This window comes from Sycon ciliatum, chromosome 1 (genome assembly GCF_964019385.1).
Source record: "Sycon ciliatum chromosome 1, ocSycCili1.1, whole genome shotgun sequence".
Taxonomy (NCBI): Eukaryota; Metazoa; Porifera; class Calcarea; order Leucosolenida; family Sycettidae; genus Sycon; species Sycon ciliatum.
Window position 1 is genome coordinate 75,880,029 of NC_088643.1, and position 26,125 is coordinate 75,906,153.

A 26,125-nucleotide genomic window follows, 5' to 3' on the forward strand; every position below is an offset into this window, starting at 1 on the left:
TTACTAGCCTGTTTGACCTTTTTTGGGTGCAGTCCTGTCACTCGAGTTGAACTCGAGTTGAACCTTGGTGTGAAAGTTGTCGCCTGCTGGCGCGGTGACCAGGTGATTTGGGCACCCAGGAGCACGTGACCGCTTGTTCAACCATGTTCGATTGGGAATAAAGGAGGAACGCTGCATCGCAGCCTTTTCGGACCAAAACCAGTCGACTCAGCGTCCAAAAGACTACAACATATGGGCCAATCGCGGTCATCCGTGCTTTTATAAGAACGAAATGGCGCTTTTAGTGACATTTTGCATACAAATCCCCATCTAGTAGGGCGCAGTCACCCAGTTTCGGTGGAAGTGCGCGAGTTCGATTGGGATTCAAGTAGGAAGGGAGCGTCGCAGCTTCCTCGGACCAAGACCATTCGACTCAGCACCCAGAAGACTACAACTGGTGAAAATTTGATTTTAGGGTATACTTCCCCTTTAAAGGGGAAGTATACCCTAAAATCAAATTTTCACCAGTTGTAGTCTTCTGGGTGCTGAGTCGAATGGTCTTGGTCCGAGGAAGCTGCGACGCTCCCTTCCTACTTGAATCCCAATCGAACTCGCGCACTTCCACCGAAACTGGGTGACTGCGCCCTACGAGATGGGGATTTGTATGCAAAATGTCACTAAAAGCGCCATTTCGTTCTTATAAAAGCACGGATGACCGCGATTGGCCCATATGTTGTAGTCTTTTGGACGCCGAGTCGACTGGTTTTGGTCCGAAAAGACTGCGATGCAGCGTTCCTCCTTTATTCCCAATCGAACATGGTTGAACAAGCGGTCACGTGCTCCTGGGTGCCCAAATCACCTGGTCACCGCGCCAGCAGGCGACAACTTTCACACCAAGGTTCAACTCGGGTTCAACTCGAGTGACAGGACTGTACCCAAAAAAGGTCAAACAGGCTAGTAAGTTGTACCCTGCAGGCACGGTGACCAGCTGACTGGTGTACGCAGGAGCACGTGACCGCTTGTTCAACCATGTTCGATTGGGAATAAAGGAGGAACGCTGCATCGCAGCCTTTTCGGACCAAAACCAGTCGACTCAGCGTCCAAAAGACTACAACATATGGGCCAATCGCGGTGATCCGTGCTTTTATAAGAACGAAATGGCGCTTTTAGTGACATTTTGCATACAAATCCCCATCTCGTAGGGCGCAGTCACCCAGTTTCGGTGGAAGTGCGCGAGTTCGATTGGGATTCAAGTAGGAAGGGAGCGTCGCAGCTTCCTCGGACCAAGACCATTCGACTCAGCACCCAGAAGACTACAACTGGTGAAAATTTGATTTTAGGGTATACTTCCCCTTTAAGTCAGACTCAGAGTCAGACCTCGCGTGTGCACGTGTCCGTTGTCGTTGGCGTTGGTAACCTGGTAACGAAGTGACGGTCTGCACATGATGCATGTACCTGGCTAGCTGGCATTTCACTGCCACCGCGATCACGTCAGGTTTGAAAGAAATAATTGCGTGGTCGCATTTGTGGAAGAAAGCAAATCCAGATGGCCAGAGAGTGAAGACTTAACTTCTCTATCTAATGATCATCGTGTTATATAGCGCAGGCTAGGCTAGACGCTTGCTAATGCAAGATCAGGTGAAATGGAGAGCGACGAGTCAGTCGTGGAAGAACGAATAGCCGCTTGCCGAGAAGCGGCGGAAACTAGGCACGTTGCACTACCATTGGACCTGAAGAGATGTGCGTTGGGCGATGTGCCAGCGCTCCTGCTGGACCTGGACCATGTTACAGTACGTAAGCCAGCTATAGTTGTTTCATCTTTACGAGCACACCGTACGAGTACAACTCAGTCTAGTCATCACAATTTACTCGCCGGATTAGCCCAGTCACGGCGTCGTCCTAATGCATGCACGCACGTAGACCGTCTGTGATAGAACTGAAAGCCTCACCTGAAACATAACTTACAATCGTCCATAAAGCTGACAAAACCAGCAATCAGCATTGCAATAGTATTATTAGTAATACATAGATATAATAATACAGGGTGGTTTGGCTTCAATTGACGTTCCATAACTTTTCTTGAAGGTCGCTGTCGTAGAAGCCACTGCACAAAAGTACCTGTCAAACCAGCACCAGGGTCATTTTGTCCCATGGTGTGACCATTAGCTTGCTAAGGAACTGCATGGCGAATCTTGTACTCACACGATACTGCGGCATGCAGGTGTGTAGCGCGTACGTCTGTGGTGTGGTGCTCATGTACCAGCGGCACAACCTCATAGCCGCCATTTTGCCTATTCTGCCTATGTAGTATGTACAGTGTAGATATAATTATGACAGCCATTTGCTTGTGTGGTGATCAGGTGATCGGGCACGAGGTATGCACCTGGACTGCACCTATCCTATAGACAGAGAGGCATATTATTACCAAGAGTACATAACCCCCCCCCCCCCCCCCCCCCAGAGTGTGCAACGCCTGATCCAGCTCTGCATAGGGTCTTGGTCGAGCGCGGTTGGATCTTCTGATGTAATGTGTACACTTCACACCAGCGCAAGCCCGGTCTCGAGGCAGGCCACCGTTGTTTTTGATCCGAGAGTACCCGCGACTCCCTGGGCTCCCCTCAGATGTGTACGGTATTATGACGCAAAGATCCGATTCCGCTCGACCAAGACCCTATGCAGAGCTGGATCAGGCGTTGCACACTCTGGGGGGGGGGGGGGGGGGGGTTATGTACTCTTGGTATTACTGGTATGCGATTCAGACCCCCCCCCCCCCGATAATAGCCAACCTGTGTCCCGAGGCTTTATCATTGCACAATGTACATGATTTTACAAGTGTGATTCAAATTGGCTTTGTATTCTCATCAAAATGTGTATACACTGGCTGGTAATGATCAAGTTGTATCTTAGCAAGACAAGAGCTCTACAATAGCTCAACAGCCTGATTTGCACACACGAAATGTCACAGTCGCTGTCCTCGTACAATTTCTCATCTGACATCATGGACTTTGCACTGCCGTGTGTCATGAAAGGCAAGTTGGTTAGAGCAGACCTAGTACCTGGTCTTTCCCCAGTGATACTGCAACCATCAATGTTTCTTTCTACCGGTCATTGTTACATTATTTGCACAACATGGCCAGCATGTACTAATCATGGAGTACCCTATAGAAGTACTGTCACGCCGGGAGGTTGGCGATAGGGCCCGCCAGATAGTTATACAACATGTATGTGTAACAGTTTGATGTGCTCGGCAACGTGATTGCTTGTTGCATGCAGTGCCTTTACCTGGAAGGTAACCAGCTCACCGCGCTGCCCGAAGACTTCTTTGTCCGACTGCCAGCACTTAGCTGGCTGGATGTGCGCAATAACTACCTGGAGACGTTACCATGTCTCCTCCAGGGCTATCAGCGCAGGTATGTGCATGTGAAGAATTAGAGCTAGCTGCCCAGAGATTGAGTTAGCGTGTACATGTATAATGACATAATTATGCATACTGTCATGCATGGGAGTGGATGCAACTTAGTCTTGTGTTGTCTCCTCTTTGTGACGTAGGTGTCTTGGGTTAAATTAGTGCGAACCCGGGCAATGCATGAGTGCCGAGTAGGAGTATTGTTGTTGTACGACCTGTGTGTTGTATTGACAACTGTTGTGTTGTGTTGTGTTGTGTTGTACACAGTGCACTGCGTCACTTGCTCTTGGAAGGCAATCAGCTATCACACCTGCCTAATGAGCTAGGTGAGTACCATGAACTTGGTTACCCCCTGTGTGTCCGGGCCACCGCTGACCGCAGGCTGCTGGTGCTTGGCTAACCCCCTCCCCCCCCCCTCCCCCCCCCCCCCCCCCAACACACAAACACACACACACACATTAGTTACATGTGCATGTGTGTTTGCATGCACATGCATACACACATATACACGCACGCTCTCTCTCTCACACACACCACACATGCACGCGCGCGCGCGCGCACACACACACACACACACACACACACACACACACACACACACACACACACACTTGATTACACAATTTCTAAGTTCACGAACGGCCAGGCAACATTTGTTGACACCCACAATGAGTAGACCAGTTCAAAGAATCGGTGAGCGAAGTGAGGAGCGATTACAAGACTCCGGGATGTTATTGATTACAAGACTCCGGGATGTTATTGACTCTATACAGCACTATTCGTTAACTTGTCTACTTGTATGATTTCTTCTCCAGGCGAAGCAAGCCGCCTGCAAGGACTAAGCCTTTCACGGAATCCTCTCGAATACCCTCCATCGACTGTTATTTCACGTGGCACAGCATTCATCATCCGATTCCTGTACAACGCACTACACAATATCAGTGATGAGCTGCCATCGTCAGAAGATCTGTCATCTCAGCGTACCAGAGGTAGAGGGCACGATTTTAGTTTCATAACCGGCATGCCGGGACAAGCACAGATTTTAGTTTCATAACCGGCATCCCGGGACAAGCACAGATTTTAGTTTCATAACCGGCATGCCGGGACAAGCACAGTTTGTTTTTACATACTAGTACATGTGTAGACGTGCAATCAAAGTAATGTGTGTGTGTGTGCTATTTCCAGGTAAGGGTTAACCTTTGGTTACATGATCAGTCCGACAGGAAGGGTACTAGTATGCGGTGTGAACAACAAGCAGTTTCTAGAGCCATCTTGTCTCAGTGAGCTTTGCATTGTTGTGAGGATGGTGCTCATCAGTCATCACTGTTCTCTCATTGTGTTCTACTGGGGTACTGGCGAAGAGAATGAGAAATGATGAAAATTTGAGGGAATGTGCATGGTTTGGATTGACGTGTGCTCGCCCCCTTCCAAACATACTCCTCATCCAAACACCCTGGAGACAGCCCCGCGCCCGAGGGGTGCGGATAATCGGCACTCTACTGTAATATAGCGCCGCATGTGTTTTGGTGTGGTATATGATCGTTTGTACAGGTAAAGACAATGGAGCGGCTGGTAAGCATTCACGCAACACTCGCCCCTCCATGCTACCCGTAATGCCGCGCAACCCCAGCCTGACTGGCCCACAGCTGAGCAACCGGCATGCAGGGGTAGGACCATCCGGCATGTCTGGATCGTCTGGACAGGTGGTGACTGCACAGCAACTGCAGAACCTCTATGAGCAGCAACAACAGAAGCACTTCCAGCGTGGTGTGCCACCGGATTCGCAGCGGGGCGTAGTGCTTCCGTCCGTTCCCGGACACGGTCTTCAGCAGAGAATCGAGGTGTGTACGACTCGTGCATGTGCTGTGCTGCTCAATGAAATCCGACCGAGTGAGTCGAGTTTGCGACCTGCATCATTTCGCAACCCAGTAGTATGTGCAGGTCTAGGGCTGCGCAACGCCCGGCGCGTACTTGAGTGGCTCGATCGTATTTCATTGAGCAGTATTGCACTTACTGTTACTGTACATGCTCCGGCAACTGTAGTATGGTGTAGTATGGTGTGCTGTGCACGGTTTAGTTTAGTCTGCAAGTATTATAGTATTGTGGTAATCACAGCACAAGCACCTCGTTGTTAGAGCCAATATGGTACTGATGTGCTGACTCTGTGCTGCCAAACATTCTCTCTGCCATGTTGAACCATCATTGCCTGTTTGCTAATCTGTGGTTGTGCTGGCTAACGTTAGGAACACAAGCAAGGTGTGATGAACTTGGCAGCAGCACAGACCCTGGCTAACATGAAGGGTGACCCTCACCCGTACCGCCGACCCAACCCAGCCATCGCCCGCCCGCCAAGGTCACTCCTACAGCAGACCGAGGATCTAAAGCGAAAGCAGAAGCAGCGCGAAGAGAAGCTGCAAAAGCACAAGTGAGTGTTGCGGCCTTACTGCACCGTCTGATGGAGTTGCAATGCCGATATACACTGAATCCTGTACCAGTCCTTATTGGCTACTAATCAATGACAATACTTAGTAGTATAACCAAACTTTAGTGTGCTTTGTTTGGTCCAAGATCATCATTGGGAACAAGCTGTGGCGCCGGGTTTGCCTGAAGACGTTGTTTTGTTTCTGATATGAAACTGCAGAAAGCATGCAGACAGATTTCGAATCATTATTGTCATGTTATCAGCAAGCCGGCAATCTGCATCATGTGTTTGTACAGAGACAAGGAACTACTGGCAGATTGGAGGTTCAAGAGAAAACAAGAACAAAGGCGGCTACAGCAGCAGAGACAATTCCGCTCCGGTCCGAAGCAGGCTGGTAAGATCTGAGAAATATTACTAAGGGAAAGAACAGTGTAGAGTAGAGGCGCTATTAACGGTGTGTGTATTAACGGTGTGTGTATTAACGGTGTGTGTATTAACGGTGTGTGTATTAACGGTGTGTGTATTAACGGTGTGTGTATTAACGGTGTGTGTATTAACGGTGTGTGTATTAACGGTGTGTGTATTAACGGTGTGTGTATTAACGGTGTGTGGATTTTGTATCGTGACAACTATGACTAGCTGGCATAGCCACTGGTAATCAGTGGACTTTGAACTTTGAAGTAAACCATAGACTCTTGGATATGTGTGTGCATGCGTATGCCGTACCGTGATCATTGTATTTGCAGTGGCTGCCGAGGTTCCTCTGAAGCCAGCACCGTATGGAACGGAGGCTGATGTTCCCAAGCCCACAGAGGCGGATAGAGAGGTTAGCTCCAGCACGGCAAACTGATGACTAGGTGTTTCTCATAAATATACTCACTCAGTTCACCTGTGCCACCTCAACCTGGAGATCATAGAGATAACTCAGAGAGCTACATTGCAATATTGATTTGCACATGTATGTGTGGTCTGGTGCTCTCCACGGCAGAGCTGCTTGCCAAGTATTAGTTGCTCATGCTCGCTTGTGTGTGCTAGCTCAATGACACCAGTAATGTGACTCCGGTCCCCGGGCCATGGGAGCAGTATAGCAAGGATCACGTTGTATGGTTGAACATGTGTCTGACTTATCGGTCCCTCAATCCCCTCCTTCCTTCCTCCCTCCCCTCCTTCCTCCCTCCCTCCTCCCTCCCCTCCTTCCTCCCTCCCCTCCTTCCTCCTTCCCCTCCTTTCTCCCCTCCCCTCCTTTCTCCCGTCTCTCTCCTTTCTCCCCTCCTCCCTCCCTCCCCTCTTTCCTCTCCTCGACTCCCCTCCTTCCTCTCCTCGACTCCCCTCCTTCCTCTCCTCGACTCCCCTCCTTCCTCCCTCCCCTCCTTTCTCTCCTCTCCTCCCTCCCCTCCTTCCTCCCTTCCTTCCTTCCTCCCTCCTCTCCTTCCCAGGCTCCCTCCTCTCCTTCCTCCCTCCCCCTCCCCATGGTGCACACATGTTCTTGTATTTGATGCATGTATGTGCAACTACTTACACGTCTAAATGACTGCAGTGTTAACTGAATTCGATATTGGCCGCAATCTTTTCCTGCAGCTAATGTCCTCCGTCAAGGGTCTATCACTTGAGGAGAAGACATTACACCAGTAAGTGCATGTACATGTAGGACAAACAGTTCATGAGGACATCATGCATGACATCATGCATGACATCATGCATGACAGTATGCATCACAGCATGCATGCCTAGAATGGATAACTGGGAAGCTCACTGGATGCTAGTCAAGTTTGCTCGATTGTTGAAGTTCAAACGGCAATGCTCTTTGACCGCAAACATTTCTCATTTGACTTCTGATTCGACAAAACACACAGTGGGTGAGTGATACTAGTAGTCAGTTTTGACTGAATGCCGCACGTTGAATATGCACTGAGGAGACTGCACTACAGTAACATGGCAGATGCTTCACCTGAGAAGTTGTGAAGCAGTTGCACAGTTTAGTCTGATACTGCTGGTTGCATTGCCGGTGTTGATAGGCTATTCAAACCTATTATCCGTTTCCGAAACTGCACACCATACACTGATAATGGCATGCAAAGGCAAGTGTCTCCCACCTAACATCCACAGAAATGGTTTGGACCCAAGCTGGACTGGATGGCTGGGCAGTTTGTGCTAGCCAAACATTTGCTAGATCATGTATATTTTCAATCCTGCTGGTCCTGTTGAGACGTGTTAATCTCAAGGAAATATGTCTTTAAAATACTGATGTTTGTGCTGTGTCAGAGAGGAGAGGGAAAAACAACTGCACGAACGTATCCAGCGGCATGTGGATAAGATGAAGCAGCGCCAGGAGCAGCACCTGAGTCCCAGGGCAAAGCTGGAGGCAGCTCGTAAAGATCTAGAAGAGGTCGGTCTCTCTCTCTCTCTCTCTCTCCGTCTCTCTCTCTCTCTCTCTCTCTCTCTCTCTCTCTCTCTCTCTCTCTCTTCGTCTCTCGTCTCTCTCTCTCTCTCTCTCTCTCTCTCTCGTCTCTCGTCTCTCGTCTCTCTCTCGCTCCTCATGGCATGTTTTGGTTTGGTCTCCAAAAATCTACAATGTCTGGCTGGTGATATGGGTTGAGTTGGAATGTTGAACCTATTATGATGCATGCACGGCCGTGGAGCAATGGGACAGAGTGTTAGCCTGCCTTGATTGGAATACTTGTATGAGAATGCAACTTTTGATTCAGATGCATATGGTCAAGCGAATGCCTTTAGTTCTACAATAGACAATAGACAATAGAGAGGTTTAGCGAGTTGCGAAACGAGTACATGTATGTTACGAGTGTGCTGATTCATACTACACTTAAGTTAACCCGGCCGGTCTGGCAAGTAAAAGACTAAAGTTTCTCTTAGGAGCATGGTCTCAAACTGAAAAGCCTTGTCGTTTGGGACTGACTGGGTCCTTTCAAACCAAAGACGATTGGTCTATTGGTGTCTGTATGGACCTCTCCAGGTGCGGGTTTGCGCACTCATTGATTTAGAATTGCTCTTTCGCTGGTGAGGTTTGCACCTGCCACTGGGTCAAGGCATGGTGGCAATTAGATGAAGGGTAGGCCACTGTGTGAAGGGGAGGCTAAGTATTTTTAGTTGAGTACTTCTCAGTACTTCAATGGTCACAGTACCGGTGTGAATCCATTGAAAGATAATTATGTTGTTACTTTTACATTGACTTGAAATTGTACCGTCTACTTCAAAGTACCGTACTATCGTATATACTGGTACAGTCTATGACTTACGCTCCTCGTCTCCTGTTTATTCCCACGGCACAATGCAGGCAATGGAAAATCGGCAGCAGTTACTCGGCAGTGAAGAGCCGGAGTATCGTCTTTCGGCGTTCATTGCAACGGTGGGAACAAAGGACAACCCAGCACGAGACTGAATACAAGTCCACACTGATGTACAATGAGGCCAGGGAGTAGTACATATTTTACTACTCCCTGGTTTTGGCTAATAGCACACTGCCCCATCCACACTGTGTATTTTTGTAACTTTCCTGTTGAGTTGATAAGAAAGTAATGCTCTAATGCTCCAGTACTGGTATGGTTCTTACATTAGGGAGGTTTCGCTCTACGGAAATACGTATGAAAATAATGTATGAACTGCACGGAATTTTCATACGTGAAAATCAGAGCTGTTGGGTTTCGCTCTACGTGATTTCTCCACGACTGCTCAACATGCGTTGTTGCTTTGGAGACGCGTTGGCTGCATGCGCCCACCGTATGCACCATGAACCGAAACCGCGTTTTCCATGATATTTTGCACGTGGTGTACGGTGTGTGTACCTTGTGTTTCGCGCGGCTTGAATGTTGCCATGGACAAATGCGAAAATATATTTCAAAAAGTCCTACGGAGGACCCAACGTAGGAAAGAGCTTTCCTACGGAAATCCGTAGAGAGATTTACGTATGAAAGTTGCCCTCGCTCCCCGGCGCGTACGACATACGGATTTTCATACGTAATTACGTAGAGCGAAACCTCCCTATTGTGCGTGTACCACGCATGTTACACAATTCTAAGCAGTTATATTATTACTGTTCATGTTGTACCAGTGACTACAGTATCATTACAAGGTGCAATACTATTCATGATACCAATATCATCAGTGTACCAGGCACTACTTCTCACGCACTGTATCCAGGTATCTGTTCTTGACATGCTGACCTTGGATTGATCATGTTCAAAACATGCACACCGTGTGTGTGTGTGTGTGTGTTTGTGTGTGTGTGTGTGTGTGTGTTTGTGTGTGTGTGTGTGTGTGTGTGTGTGTGTGTGTGTGTGTGTGTGTGTGTGTGTGTGTGTGTGTGTGTGTGTGTGGTGGTGGTGGTGGTGATGAAAAAAGGGGTTGAAAAAAGGGGTTCATCAGCTGGCCAGAAAAGCTGTTTCAATCACCTGTTTGGTGCAATACCAAACTATAGATAGTGGTGGCCATTTCCTCAGAACAGCAAAAAGCTGTTGACTGGTGCAATCCAAGCATTATCATAACTAAAATTGCTTGCAATCAATAGAGAGGTTCTGCAAAACGAAAATGTGTACGAACTTTCGCTCTACGTCACGAAGTGAGAAACTTCGCACGAACTTTCGCAACTTTGGACGCGAAACTTGCAGGGAACGCGAAATGAACTTTCGTAGGAAGTTTCGTGAGATTGGGTCATGTCGTACGTGCACTTGGCGCGTGCAAACTACGAAAATGTGCAGAACACAAAGTTCGTGCGAAAATTCGTACACATTTTCGCAAGGCCTGTCGCGAAACTTCATTCGAATTTTCGTTGTGCAGAACCTCTCTATTGCTCCGGCAATGTGTGTGTGTGTGTGTGTGTGTGTGTATGTGTGTGTGTGTGCATGTTTGTAGGAGAGAGAGAGAGAGAGAGAGAGAGAGACGAAGAGGGAGGGAGATAGAGAGAAAGAGATGAAGAGGAAGGGAGGGAGAGAGGGAGGGAGACAGAGAGATGGGAGGGAGAGACGTAACTAGAGCAACGTCTGTGTGCAAGATAAAGACTGCGCGTCCGCTCTACTATATCAAGGTTCTTTATGAAAATACACAAAAGGCATAATATGTTCATTGACGGATTGTTCAAATAAGCAGCAAGAAGAGACAAGGTATGTATGTAGCTGCGGCATCGATTCGCGTTGTATGATAAGATGAAATTTATGGTAAAAGTGAAATAGGTGAAAGATGAGCGAATTCCGTACGTTGAGTTAGTTAAAGTACACTACCATTCAGGCAATCAAACACGCGATACAACGTGAGCATATACAGCGTGTGTCCTGAAGTCACAACGTGTTTGCATACTGTAAAAGCCACTGTGGGTGCCAGGGAGCACCAGACAATTCAGCCACTATGGGTGCCAGGGAGCACCAGACAATTCAGTCGGCTTGCTCAAACACATCACAATCATACAAACTACTTGCTAGGATTGCTTCTCGACTAGAAACGGGGGGTTCGGATGTGCCGGGGGGAAGTACTTATTACAATCATACCTCACACAGACACAGACAGACAGACAGACAGACACACACACACACACATACGTGTAGTGATAGATCAATCAAAGCTGTGCACGGTGGTACAGCAATGTCACACAAAAGACAAGCAGCAGCAGCAACAGCAGCCAGGCTAGAACATGGACACACCAACTAGAGAGTAAATTTAAATAGACACCAGACAACAACAACAAAAACAATAACGAAAAAAGTGATCACAAGACAACCGGACGTTGACAAGCACACATCCACTTCCAGCAGCGGACGTGCACGAGGACGAGCACAGGGTGATGAAACTCCGCAGAGAACACCACCAACAAGTAGGCTAGTCGTGGTGGCTAGCTAGCCTTTACGAACATGGCGTGTAACACGACAAACATCAACAACAACAACAACAGCAGCAGCAGCAACTGAGAATGAAGGATTCAAACAAGAACAGCAGCGTGTATGACAATAACCTGTCTGAACGACAATGGTTGACACAATCAGCACTGACACGCAGACGAGTACATGCAGCGCAATCTCCAGACATCGGAAATGCGCATGCGCAGAGCAAGACATTATCCGCAGGCGGTAGAGTCCTTGGCAAATTTAGTGGTGTGCGTGGCCATTCGAAGAATGAGTATTTGATGGATGGCGATCACTGTAGTTTGATGGTGCGGTGTTGAAGGTGGATGAGTCTCCAACGCGTGTTAAGAATTGCTGCAGCGAGGCCTGATTAGGCGACGGGGAACGTGGATTGCGATCTGCAGGTGGCACAAGATTCAGCGCATTGGCAGGGCGCCCACGCTCAACAGCAACTGGCTCAGTATGTGACTGTTGCTGCTGCTGCTGCTGTGGTTGTTTTAGACCAGATTCAGCATTGGCCGCGGATTCCACTCGGCCGGATGGCCGTTTTTTTTTCTTTTGCTGTCGCTCCAGAGATTGAAGACTCTGAGCGATAAGCTCGGCTTGCTGCTTGACACTCTGGTAGAGCTGACTGTCACTTTGGGCCGTCACAGCTGCACTAAGAATAATCCCTGTTAGCATGCACACATACAGACAGAAGGTAGAGTTAGAGGAGAGGGTGGTGTGGAGGGGGGAGGGGGGGGGGGGGTGGGGGCAGCCTAGTAGTTACGCAGCATAGCAATGAAACACACCTCAGACCTGCTCATCACGGAAAAAGTTCAAGCACTTTCAACTAAGTTTCAAGGCCCTGTACAAACCATGATTCTCTTCAGTTGGGCTCACTGAACCAACGCTGATGGCATTCACTAGCACACACACAATAGGAGCTGAGGATTGAGACAGATGGCATTCACCAGCACCCCCCCCCCCCCCCCCCCCACACCCACACCTTAGTAACCCATGCCTGCTTCAGGGAGGTGTTTGGGTATGGCAGGTACCTGCTTCAGGACAACAGGAGGTGTCTGGGTATGGCAGGTGCCTCCTTTCAGTGAGGTGTACGGGTAGGCGAGGTGTACTGGTAGGACAGGTGGCCAGATAAGAGAGGTCGCGTATTGTACTATGAAGATAGCCAACCCTGGGCCTTCCTTTTTCACAGTATTCGCAGTACCCACCCCAGAGGGACTACACAGCCATGTGGACTGTAAGTAAGTGCTGTGAGCTACGGCCCGGGTATGCATGCACTTACGGCTCGCGTTGCGCAAACATTCCACAGCTTCATCCAGCTCCCCCTTTGACGCTAGCTGCGCAGATCGGAACATCAGCTCTTCAGCCTGTTCGGAATAAGAGTCCACGATGCGTACAAGCGAACGAGGAGACTCTACAAGCAAGAAGAACAAACACCGAGAGAGAGAGAGCACACCGCTCAGATAGGGCACTGCAGATATTCTGGGAGACACGGGCAGGTTGGGTGTTGTTTTTGGTCAGACACAGTGCGAATCAGGTATACAGTCAGACCTCGCTTATCCCGTCCTCTCTTATCCGCATCCGTCGCCAACTGGAAGAAAATTGCTGATTACAGATGTACAGCTTATGTGATGCATCCAACATAACCGGTGCTCGGTTTTCCGGTTCCCTCGCCTATCCGGATATTTTTGTGGAAATGGATGTGTGGGGTTAACGAGGTCTGACTGTAGCGTGGTTGCACACAAGCATTTTCTTCGGGATTTCTGGAAGCAAGGCATGGCTGAGTAGTACATGCCATTATATAGAACATGCCACCAGCAGCAGTAGTAATATCATCTGTTCATCGAGTGGTCAACACATGCCTAACTGGTGTACAGTCGGGGGTCACTTCATGGTGAGCAACTACAGCCGACAATTGCCAACATAACATATTTCCATGTAGAGGAGACGGCTCGATACCGGGACGTTTTGACAGCCAAATTTGTATAGACCCAAACCGATCATCAGCGTTGATTTTTCACTCGAAATATGTTTGTGGAAGGAAACTGGCATGTTGAAGTTTGCTCTGGGGCCGGAGTCAATCGAACTGAGCCACTCCTTTGTGTTGACCCATTGCCTCCAAGTTGCCCAATTTTTCGCTTCAAAAAAGTTCAAATCAGAGGTGGCTCCAAACCGGACACGTTTTAGAGTGCACGTCAAATTCACTCTGGGTCTGAAATTAGGTAATTGCTATCGCTCCACGACGGCCAGTATAGAGTAACAATAAGCCTTGTGTGTGCTTCCATTAGTTTTGATTGGTATGCGGTGCTTTATTGGCGAGAGGCGAGCCGCTGTTTACCTGCGACAAGAAGTTGATTTTTCGAAAGTCGTAAAACCCAAGTCGCAGTGCGAAGCAACACGTCAAAAACTCACCTGCTTGATATGGCGCTTCTGGTCATCGCAGAGCCATGAAATTTTGGCTCGGAGTATAACACATAGTAGTCTCACTGTGACATATGTTTTCTAATCAAAATACCAAGAGAGAAAGTGAATATTGAGTCCGTTCCGGTTTGCAACCGGTGTCCTATTTGAAACCGTCCCCTCTACATGATTGTACACAATGTGCAGTGACACGATACCACTGGGTATACATGTCAGCCAACTCGTGCTTCTGAGCGTGATTTTGTGTGATGTGATTTTCGCACATAAAAAAATATGAGCAACAAGAGCAGAAACACGTTTTCAAATGAATGACATGCACGGAACGTTATCTGCAGCCAAAATGTTCTAACTTTTGATCACGTGCAAAAAGATGCGGTGCACATAAGCTGGCAGGTAACAGGAGATTTTATCAAATACAACAACTACATGTAACTACCAGGAGTTATCAACACACACAACCACACAAGCAGCACACAAGCAGCAAAAGCAGCACACAAGCAGCACACAAGCAGCACACAAGCAGCACAAGCAGCACACAAGCAGCACACAAGCAGCACACAAGCAGCACACAAGCAGCACACAAGCAGCACACAAGCAGCACACAGGCAGCACACAAGCAGCACACAAGCAGTCCTTACCTGCGCGTGGTCTGGGTGCTTGGCCATCTGCAGGGCCTCTCAGTGGTGGTGTAGAAGGGCTGGCGGTCGGACGCTGCAGTTTCCCATCCGGCTGGTCCTTTGCCCGCGCCTGCTGCTGTTGTTGTTGTTGTTGTTGTTGCTGCTGCTGCTGCTGCTGCTGCTGCACCTGTGCTTGTCGCTGGTGTTGCTGCTGCTGGTGTTGCTGCTGCTGCTGCTTCTGCACCTGTGGCTGTAATTGTCGCTGGTGTTCCTGCTGCTGATGCTGTTGTTGCAATTGTGGTGGCTGCTGGTGTTGCTGCTGCTGATGCTGCTGTTGCAATGGTGGTGGCTGCTGCTGCTGCTGAGCATGACTATAGTGCTGGTGAGCCACAGCCGCAGTCGGTTGTGGCATGGCGGCCATAGCACTGGCATAGGGTGCTGAATAACGTTGCCCAGACTGGCCAGAGCCAGTACTACCAGATGCTTGGTCCACTGCACGGGCTGTCGTGGGTACAAGTGAGGGGCCTTTAGTCGGTTGTTGCTGTGGCTGCCGCTGTTGCTGCTGCTGTCGCTGTTGTTGTGGCTGCTGCTGTTGCCACTGTTGTGAAGTGCCATAAGGTTGCTGTTGCTGTGGCTGCTGTTGTGAAGTGCTATACTGCTGATGCGGTGGTTGAGCACTTGGTTGCGGCATCACTCCCGGGCCACTGGGATAAGGTGCTGAACTGCGCTGCCCAGAGCTGCCGGCCATAACAGATGAAGAGACTGGTGCAGTAGGGGCGTGTGACTGTGCAGTAGACATTGTCGGATAAGCACCTGCCTGCAGTGCACCATTAGCTGCAAAGCGAGGGGGCGCCGGATTGAACACGATTAAGTCAGCGCTGCCTGAACTGGCACCCGTGGACGGGCTGCCTTTCATTTGATCACGCCACACTCTCGCTTGCCGTTGATCTTCCTCGCTGAATGCTCCGTGTGATTGTCGTTGCCGGGGTGGGGAGGCTAACGAAGAACAGGGTGCAGCAGAGCTGACAGTACTGGTGTGGTGTGGAGCACTTGGCTGAGTGGAATAGGGTGGAGCAGACGCTGCTACCTGTGAGCTACTAGTGGCGGACACTTGCGCTTGCACCAAGTGTTGCTGCTGCTGCTGCTGTTGTGGTTTCTGTTGAGAGTTGGAAGAGTCACTCAAGCTAGCCAAGTTAATCAAGTCCGTCACAACAGCCGCTTCTGGCACACTTTCTGCCTGGGATGCTTTAGTCATGGCCTGGCCTGAGCCTATGGTAGTAAAATGGCAGGAGCACAAACACACACAACACAATGAAGGCGTTGGTTATGAAACAGTTCCACAAACTCTAACAAATACATTGCCCCTCGCCCACCCAAATTTAAAGGACAGGTACAGAATGATACATACTAGATAACCCAATACTAGCACAGTACTAGTATTAGATAAACCTTGTTATAGTTCACACATGTTGTTGGTTTGACAGCATGAAACAAGGTGGAGGACACTGTGTTCGGAAACAGTGACCTTACTACAACCATCCACGGTTGGTAGAGCCCCGGTCTGTTGGGACCATCTGAACCATATGGGTGTTGAGCCCGGTTCTGACCTTCATTATGCTAGGGGAGATTTTAGGGGCAATCAAAGAATGCACGACTGACGTTAGGAGAAGTCTAAAAACTCTCCTAGCATAATGAGGGTCAGAACCGGGCTCAACACCCATATGGTTCAGATGGTCCCAACGGACCGGGGCTCTACCAACCGTGGATGGTTGTAGTAAGGTCACTGTTTCCGAACACGGTGTCCTCCATCTTGTTTCATGCTGTCAAACCAACAACATATAATGATACATTTACAAGGCCAGCGAGATAGCACTACTGGAGATAGCACTACTGAGATAGCACTACTGGAGATAGCACTACTGGAGATAGCACTACTGAGATAGCACTACTGGAGATAGCACTACTGAGATAGCACTACTGAGATAGCACTACTGGAGATAGCACTACTGGAGATAGCACTACTGGAGATAGCACTACTGAGATAGCACTACTGGAGATAGCACTACTGAGATAGCACTACTGGAGATAGCACTACTGAGATAGCACTACTGGAGATAGCACTACTGAGATAGCACTACTGAGATAGCACTACTGGAGATAGCACTACTGGAGATAGCACTACTGGAGATAGCACTACTGAGATAGCACTACTGGAGATAGCACTACTGAGATAGCACTACTGAGATAGCACTACTGGAGATAGCACTACTGAGATAGCACTACTGAGATAGCACTACTGAGATAGCACTACTGGAGATAGCACTACTGAGATAGCACTACTGAGATAGCACTACTGAGATAGCACTACTGGAGATAGCACTACTGAGATAGCACTACTGAGATAGCACTACTGGAGATAGCACTACTGAGATAGCACTACTGAGATAGCACTACTGAGATAGCACTACTGAGATAGCACTACTGAGATAGCACTACTGGAGATAGCACTACTGAGATAGCACTACTGAGATAGCACTACTGAGATAGCACTACTGAGATAGCACTACTGGAGATAGCACTACTGAGATAGCACTACTGAGATAGCACTACTGAGATAGCACTACTGAGATAGCACTACTGAGATAGCACTACTGAGATAGCACTACTGAGATAGCACTACTGAGATAGCACTACTGGAGATAGCACTACTGAGATAGCACTACTGAGATAGCACTACTGAGATAGCACTACTGAGATAGCACTACTGAGATAGCACTACTGGAGATAGCACTACTGAGATAGCACTACTGAGATAGCACTACTGAGATAGCACTACTGAGATAGCACTACTGGAGATAGCACTACTGAGATAGCACTACTGAGATAGCACTACTGAGATAGCACTACTGAGATAGCACTACTGAGATAGCACTACTGAGATAGCACTACTGAGATAGCACTACTGAGATAGCACTACTGGCAAACCCACAAACCACAAACAAAGCACCCGGCATCGCTATTGAGAAGAGAAGATAGTCTCAAGACAAGACAACACGAGACAAGACTGAAACTAAGACTCATACCAACTCGCATAAACTGTTTAGCGGCGATACAGATAAAGATCAGTTACGCACCAAACGGTGCGTGAGTGGGAACAGGGTGCAACAGCACACAGAAGGATGCTGGATTTAAGAACAACTTGCCACACATATAATTATGCTTACATAGTGAATGCCGCAATTCTCCAACCTGTGTTATCAACGCTGGGGTCCCCGTTCATTACGTCACAACGCAATAAATGACACAGTTGCACATGTCAACTGAAGCCCAGCACACATACACCCACACCCCCATCTACACTCACATACCCACACCCACACACCCATTCGCACATACACACACTTATTATCTGCTAAGTCAAACCAGGCAATCTAGTCTAGAGCAGCTGGCACCCACCTCCTTTCACCGGGCTTCCTATTAAGCTCAGAGAGCGACGCAGGGTTCCGCCTCGATCGCTCGTCAACGGCAGGCGCTTCAGAGCACGCTGCTCTTGCTTGTGAGTCATCTGTATGACTGTTTCCGGTGCATGCTCAAAGTCGACAGCGGTTGCGTTGGGATCGGCATACACTAACAACAGTGGCTGATAGTGAGCACGTCTGCACAGGTCTTTGACACATGCCAAATCACTGCCCAGCTGCAGTGTGTAAGAACACAGCACACAGTCATAGAGATCAGGGATATGCAGGAGAACCAGAGTTAATATTAGTATTTCCAAGTCACTTAAAAAAAAGGGGGGGGACTTCAAAATGCTCAATATCTCTTCAACAGGATGCCTTGGGCTGGGAGTAGTTTCAAACCGTAAAAAATTGTACGGCAAAAATGGTTGATTCTGTTACTACTTGGTCAGCCAGCTTATGCCAAGTTGCCAATTGGATGGTCGGCAGCATGTTACAAGGCGGAACTACGGAAACTATCAATCAAGGCTGACATGTACCAAGTCACCAACTGTACTGCTGTACTGCTGCACTGCTGCAAGCAATACTAGAGTAGAACTCACCACTCTGACATGCGAGTCGTCAAAGAAAGTCCATTTCTTGGTCGAGTTTGACAAGAACAAGGAGCTGTAGTGCTTGCCATAGTACATCACCATGCCAACCAAGTTCATCTTCTTGCGGCCAGCCGCTTCATCTGCCACGTTGTAGAAGATCTGAGCACAAAGCACAAAGCAACATGCAGCATTCCAGTGTACACACACACACACACACACACACACACACACACACGCACGCACGCACGCACGCACACCACCACCACCACCACACACACACACACATACAACCAGGAAGTAACACATGCACTTGAGAGGTGAACAGACATCATTTAGACGGCAACAATCTAGTATTACAAGATTCCAATACCTGGTTTGTACATAGTCCCGAAGACTAGGACCACACGTACTACTGCAAAGGATTATTCAGTTCAATTTTCAAGTCAAGTCCAGCCCTGGCCTAGTGGCAGCAATCAAACTGCAGCGCTGATGGACTGTACTCTTGAAGCCGATCAGGCAGATGCAATGCACAGGTAAGTCAACAGCATGGATGTCCCTTGCAAATAATCTCGACCAACGAAAACAATCTCAGCCGGCCCGTTGCAGGCTAGAGCTGTCATGCAGTACCCAATGCACTGGCAGAAAAAAAGAAAAGAAAAGAAAGACACACACATATACACACACACACGCACACACACGCACACACACGCATACACCCACCCACCCACACATACACACACACACACACACGCACGCACGCACACACACACACACCACACACACACACACACACACACACACACACACACACACACACACACACACACACACACACACACACACACACACACACACACACACACACACACAGCTACACGCGTGTCCATACATGGTTCAGAGTGATGGTGGAATCCAATGCAGATACGAACGACATGATCTCCGCGACACTGGGCTTATCCGAGTTCCAGATCACTCCAAGGCACACTGCAATCAACCAAACACACGCAAAACAAGCACGTGTATGATGAACGTTGGTGGATAAGCAGAGTAAACCAGCGGTGTAACTGAGCGCCAGCTGCAAAGTTTTAAGTGTGCATGTGTACGAACTTGGCTGCACTTAGACCCTGATCAGCGAAGTAGTCTAATGCCCGGTTTACTGAGCTCCAATATTGGCTAACACAACATAGCACTGTGTGTTGTAGTCTGCCAACCAGGTGCACGGGAACAGCTTGACCGAGCACGACAACCAGCAGTACATTCATGCTGAATAAGACGCAGTGCACCATATCGGTATGGAAGGCGGTGATTGCACAGGACAGGCAAGGGAAGGCGTCCAAACACTTCACTGCACACCCATAGCTTCTGTACATTTACCCAATGCACAAACTAAAAGTAGAGTAGACGCTTCACAAATTCAGTATTCCGTACATAGTGATGGTGAGTTCATGAGGTACTGACGAGTTGTTGACATTCCACCACAGCGCTGTGTTCAATAGAGACAGAGACAGAAAAAGAAAAAAGAAGGAGGTGTAACATGTCATCTCTTGTGTTGAGGTGGAATCTTCCGTGCTCGGTCTTACAAAGGCATGCATGATTCTTTCACTACCAAATCGTATTTTACGGGCGGCTCATCAGGTGTGCAAGAATAGACTCGGATGGAGAGCCAAGGGTAAATTCGTTATCGCATGAGCTGATTGTTTATTAGTAACTGCTGGTGTTAGTGGACATTATAGCGAAACTTGTAGTTTCTTGGTCCTTTTTTCTTTACTATAAATCCTATTTTGTTTGCAGAAGAATGCCAAGTAAAGTAGGTACTCAAATTTCAGAGTAAGGTGCAGTCTGACAGGGACTTCACATGGAAGCAACAGAAGCAACACATGCACTGCAAAACACTACTGCCAGGCTACAAAGACTTTGCACAAGTAGAACTTGAAAACCCTCTGATTTGCCTACTCCAGCTCTTACTGATGAACATGGCTGCTTCCCGTAGGCTTCCATGGCCGATCGAACAGTTCTGCCGAATGACAAGCGACTCGCTGTATTCTCCAGAGCGACTTTCCTGCAAGCCAGAGCAGCAAAGAAAAAGGCAAGAAAACCGTGTGGTCCTAAAGCATGTTTAGTTTGTGCAATGCATGCATGCATGCTCAAAGTACAGTTTCAGCAAGTTAAATCTGGATCAATGTCCATTGCAGAGATGCATGGACGGACGGCCTCGCATACATTCACAAGGTCATTACAATCGCTTTGCATGGCTCGATGTGTACAGTGACTGGGATATCACTTGACAAAATTGCTTGTAGGAGGTGCTAGGTACACACGCACACACAACACCCCCCCCCCCCCCCAACACACACACAGACCCACCTGCCGGCCCAGAAGCCCGCCCGCACAAATCCACACAAACAGCACTGAGAGTGCATGCAGTTGTCTTCTTCTTCCCATACTGAAACTGAAGAGTGCAGAGTACAGCAGGGCAGCCTTGGAACTTACATTACAGATGGGGCAGAGATATATTGTACGATCTGCGTGAAGCCCATCAATTCAGATTGTTCGCCGCACCCGCAGCATCTCTACAAGCCGCAATTAATCAAACAAACACACACACACACACACACACACACACACACGCACGCACGCACACACACACACACACACACACACAATATCAAATGCTGTATATACACAGCTGTAGTATGTCAGTCACTCCACTACTTCAGGACATCGATATTGAAAAGACATGCGAGTGGGAGGTGTATGTGTGTGTGCGTGTGTGTTCATGTGTATGTGCGTGCGTGTTCGCAGAGAGAGAGAGAAAGAGAGACAGAGACAATACTTGATACTTCTATTACCAAACATACGGTCGGCAAAAAAAGCGAAATATCGCTTTGTTCCTTGTTGGCAAATAGCCAAATACCATAATATTAAGCTGGATGGGCGGTTGTACCAAGCTTGAGTTTGTGACAAGACAATGCAGTGGATGAGTGAAGGTGCGTCCACCCGTGACCTACACTCACCTGTTCAAATATGCTCATGCAGCACTTTGAGTGTGTGATGCAGTGAGATTGATTACACGCATTCTCCTCTTGGTCAGGTGCCAAGTGATAATGAAGACGTGTTAGTAGATGTTCCTAGGTAACACAGAAGAGAACACACAACAGAATGGGATTACAACGGACAGCATTAATTAGCATTCCCCCCCCCCCCCCGACTTCCTTCTGCACCCCGTTCCTTATTCTCGCAAACCACATTACAGTCTGTATCGGCTATAGAGTGACCGGATATAAGAATATATCGGCTACAGTGATATTGGTACGAAATATCAAAAGCAAAACGTATTTTATCCTGTACAAATATCACTATAACCAATATTATCGGATGTAATGATATATCGGATATTATGATGGCAACATAGAATCAAAACATGCATAACACACTACATTATAATCGACTATAGTGATAACTTTAAAATACATGTTGCAATAATATCAAAGGCCCTATTTTTTTTACTTTCTTCACGTTGCTTATTTTGATAGTGACACATGTACATGTACATAACAGAATTTTTTATGGAAATGCGGGCACTGTCAACTATGCAGCATGCTCATTTGTCAAAACGCCATGCTGGAAGTATTCCCTTGCCTTTCATGTGTCGCTCGAAAAAAATCGATCATATCGCATATAGTGATGCATCGGTTATAGTGATAAAATCACGGAAATCAAAAGGGTACGCTATAGCCGATACAGACTGTACTTGAATGTGTGACTGTTTGACTCCAAGTCTGACAAGATAAGATAGAAGTAGGGCACAATAAATAGCCGGATCAAGGCCAGAAATAGGTTTTCCAACTGGCCATTGTACAGTTGACCAGCTATGCCTTTTATGCATAGATACTAGATAGTCCCGCCCAATGCGGCCATACGAGACCGGGATGCATGCTGTACCATCAACCATGCACGGAGGAGAAACCAAAAGCTAGGCATGGCCTAACAACATACAACAACAGCAACAGCAGCAACAAGAACAAAAACAAGAACAAGAACATACATAGCACTCAGCTGCATCGTCCATTACTCCCAACTGAAACCGATCATCCGCCTGCAAAGGAGAGAGAGAGAGAGAGAGAGAGAGAGAGAGAGTGAGAGAGAGAGAGAGAGAGAGAGAGAGAGAAAGAGAGAGAAAGAGAGTGAGAGAGAGAGCCAGAGAGCGAGAGCGAGCGAGAGAGAGAGAGAGAGAGAGAGAGAGAGAGAGAGAGAGAGAGAGAGAGAGAGAGAGAGAGAGAGAGAGAGAGAGAGAGAGAGAAAGAGTGAGAGAGAGAGAGAGAGAGAAAGAGTGTGTGTGTGTGTGAGAGAGAGAGAGAGAGTGAGTGAGTGAGAGAGAGAGAACAGTCTTTCACGCAACTGACACTCGGACACAGCACGGTAAAGCCAAAAAAGATGGACACCAGATGAAACCATAATGGCTTGCAGTACGAGCCATTGATGATTACAAACACACTGTCACTGGCACACTACACACCAGCACTACTAAAGATAGGCACCATGCTACCCAACAGCAGCCAGACTTACATCGAAAGCATCTGCCATAGCCCGGCGAAGAACATCCGGAGGAATTGCTGGCCGATCGACCTTTTCGAGTCGGATGAACAGCGTCTGAATTGAGAAGATAGCATAAAATCTACTATGCATAAATCCACTATGCACAGAACACTGTACATTGCTACCATGCATTGGATCCCCCCCCCCCCCCCCCCCCTTTGATGGATGATTTCATGCTGCAGAATTTGAAATGAAATAACGTCTTTTGCACAGCTTCGGGAATAAAGAAACAAATAACACCGTTCTTGACGTGCACTTGCTGGAAACGGCTCTGCACACAGCACCGAAAACAGCGCCGCACACATCAGATTCACTATAAGCCTACAGCCATGTACCTCTAACGTGCCTGCTAATCCTGTTACCTAAACCAGTCGGTCAAGACCAGTATTAGTGTGCGGCCATGTTGAGGTTCGACCTCAATTTACTGAGCTCAGTGAACTGCTGTCGATTTACATGTACATGGATTAATGAAGCATGCACATTTTGATGTAGCTACTAAACAACTTGTACTAGTACTTCAAAGTAGGCACCTGTGTGACTATCTGTGATTAGTTTGCACGCATACTACAATAGTGCCCCTGGGCTCACCTTTAGCGCACAAAACACACATTTCGCCGAGTTGCAGTAATGGCCGTATAGGCTAGCAAGACTGCTGCGAAACAATGGCAGATGCCAAAGGACCTGAGCACAAACACCGCAAATCAAACAAGACTACTATGTTCTACAAGACCTGACACATTGCAGATGGTACTACTACATACCCTTTATCAGTCCAGGATAGCTGAGTGTGATAAGGACCTTTCAACATTCGTTTGCTTAGTTTGGTTAGAGTATGAGAGATGCAGAGATAATTGCGCAGCGGTGGAGTGCCCAAAATGCAAGGTTTGTGTGCGGTTCGCTGAGAAAATTATTGTTTGGCGAAAAAATCTTGGGAGTTCATCGCTGGGTCAAGAAATTGAAAACGTCGGCTTCTAAAGACTATACTGCGTCTGACATGCACTGGCGGGCCATGGCTTTCTTTAGAACGGAGAAGGCTGGTGGAGATCCACTTCGATATGCGTCAATCACTCAGGCGCTGTCAAGAATGGTAATGATATGAACGTTTCCTGTTTACCATGCCTTTCCGACCGATGTACATATGCACGGTTACTAATGAGCGGCACACACGCTGAATAATTCACCAAGCTGTGTGGCATACAGCCGTATTTATTAGTATTTAGGACATGTTGTGCAGCAAAATGGTATGTCCGGGCATATCATCCGACCGCATCTGCATACACGCTGTAGAAGAAGTATAAAACCTTGTTTTGTTGAAAACATGTTGTTGATTGACAGCATGTTTAATAATACAAGGCGGAGGACCACTGTGTTCGGAAACAGTGACCTTACTGCAACCATCCACAAGACCGGGGCTCTGCCAACCGTGGATGGCTGTAGTAAGGTCACTGTTTCCGAACACAGTGGTCCTCCACCTTGTAACATGCTGTCAACCAACAAGAAGTGTCTGGTACCAGTATTTTTTTAATCATACGCCACTGTTTAGGGCCAGGCGATAATAATCACGTGCAGTGAACCAATCTGACGTAATGATGACAGGCACAAGTCGAACTGGCTGAAGTGAGAAGTCAACTGCACTCCGCATTCCGGAGTCTGGCATAGTACAGGTGCTACAATTATAGGTCAAGATATGTACGCAAGTATGCTGCCCGGCCGCGCGGTCTGGAGTCCCCAACAGAACACGTACAGTACACTGGTACACAGGTCCACTAATGATGATGTCCTTCCACTCGAAAATGTGCAGGTCCTCGTGAAGTTTGACATCATCTGAACAGGCTCAAGTGCGTGCCAAAGGCGCGTCCATACGGACTCTTTGCCTTAGCTTTCCATGCGCCAAATTCTGTCATCGTCAACTCCTGGCTGAGTCAGGTGGCCGATGCAGCCGTCTTAGCAATATCCTGAAACGATGTTCTAACGTCTCCAACGAAAGCTGCAGCTACAGTCTCGTTCAAAAAGATGAGGAACCAGGATGGAAACATACTATCAGAAAAGCATAATCACACACATGCATATAACTGCATACAATTACAAGCTTTGTAGATATGGGGTGTCAGGAAACATTCAATCAATGGAGATCGTGTACCAAAAAAAAACTGAACAAATAAACACAGAGTGGCCACCCTGTGTGTGCACTGGGAACATCTCACACCACTAAAGAGCATAGGTTAGCTGCCATAAAACAACCAAGATGGCTCACCTGGACTGTTGAGTTAAGAAAGCAGTTGTTTTCACCGGGATTATTGACAAGCCCTTTCAAGGATTGGTCTGGTTGGGGCTGCGTCGCCATTCTGCTCGGATAGCCAAAACCTTCTTCGTCCCATGTGCGCACTCCTGACTGATTACTGGGTTCTCAAAGTTGTACCAGGTAATTTATTCTGCAAATTCCTTGACTGGATCATGGCGAATGTGCTGGAACTAGTCGGTCATCATGGACAACGTCGCGTCGACAAAGAGGCCGAAACTTTACTTCCAACACAGCATGATTGTTCATCATCATTCTTCTTCATCAGGTTTCTGGACGTTTGAAAATAATAGATTACGTCACCATTCGTCATCATGGATCATACATGAATGTGTGACATCACGGCCGGACCTGCCAGTATCTGCAGTGCAGTACTGCTGTACTGGCATGGCTGTAGACACGCATGCATTGTGATGCGCATACTGCATAGCAGCATGCTAGCAGTACAATCAAGAGTACACTGTGTACATAAATCTCCTCTTGGTACA

The 26,125-nt window shown here is 47.9% G+C and overlaps 2 protein-coding genes across 2 annotated transcripts; one reads left to right on the forward strand and one right to left on the reverse strand.

Moving 5' to 3' along the window:
* Positions 1–1,463: 1,463 nt before the first annotated feature.
* Positions 1,464–10,013, forward strand: LOC135805493 (leucine-rich repeat-containing protein 27-like). Its single transcript, XM_065319533.1, has 11 exons — positions 1,464–1,769; positions 3,253–3,389; positions 3,653–3,711; positions 4,201–4,374; positions 4,937–5,226; positions 5,629–5,810; positions 6,104–6,201; positions 6,554–6,633; positions 7,386–7,435; positions 8,070–8,193; positions 9,100–10,013. The coding sequence occupies exons 1-11, from the start codon at positions 1,623–1,625 to the stop codon at positions 9,202–9,204; spliced, it is 1,446 nt and encodes a 481-aa protein (XP_065175605.1). The 5' UTR covers positions 1,464–1,622; the 3' UTR covers positions 9,205–10,013.
* A 793-nt stretch (positions 10,014–10,806) lies between these two features.
* Positions 10,807–25,885, reverse strand: LOC135805494 (putative uncharacterized protein DDB_G0271606). The gene is made up of 14 exons (XM_065319534.1): positions 25,593–25,885; positions 23,927–24,019; positions 23,309–23,392; positions 22,788–22,838; positions 21,757–21,870; positions 21,233–21,312; positions 20,708–20,801; positions 20,171–20,225; positions 19,632–19,726; positions 18,752–18,901; positions 18,151–18,388; positions 14,716–15,963; positions 12,939–13,070; positions 10,807–12,324 (listed from the first exon to the last, which is right to left on the reverse strand). The coding sequence occupies exons 1-14, from the start codon at positions 25,680–25,682 to the stop codon at positions 11,897–11,899; spliced, it is 2,952 nt and encodes a 983-aa protein (XP_065175606.1). The 5' UTR covers positions 25,683–25,885; the 3' UTR covers positions 10,807–11,896.
* Positions 25,886–26,125: the final 240 nt, after the last annotated feature.

What these genes read in the sequence shown, in the direction of transcription:
- LOC135805494 (XM_065319534.1), bottom strand. Translation starts at nt 25,682, where the DNA reads ATGGCGACGCAGCCCCAACCAGACCAATCCTTGAAAGGGCTTGTCAAT. An exon ending in TTCTTAACTCAACAGTCCAG is followed by an intron (nt 24,020 to 25,592) that starts GTGAGCCATCTT and finishes GTTTGTGCTCAG; the next exon opens with GTCCTTTGGCATCTGCCATT. An exon ending in ACGACTCGCATGTCAGAGTG is followed by an intron (nt 18,389 to 18,751) that starts GTGAGTTCTACT and finishes TACACACTGCAG; the next exon opens with CTGGGCAGTGATTTGGCATG.
- LOC135805493 (XM_065319533.1), top strand. Translation starts at nt 1,623, where the DNA reads ATGGAGAGCGACGAGTCAGTCGTGGAAGAACGAATAGCCGCTTGCCGA. An exon ending in GTCTTCAGCAGAGAATCGAG is followed by an intron (nt 5,227 to 5,628) that starts GTGTGTACGACT and finishes GGCTAACGTTAG; the next exon opens with GAACACAAGCAAGGTGTGAT. An exon ending in CTCGTAAAGATCTAGAAGAG is followed by an intron (nt 8,194 to 9,099) that starts GTCGGTCTCTCT and finishes GGCACAATGCAG; the next exon opens with GCAATGGAAAATCGGCAGCA.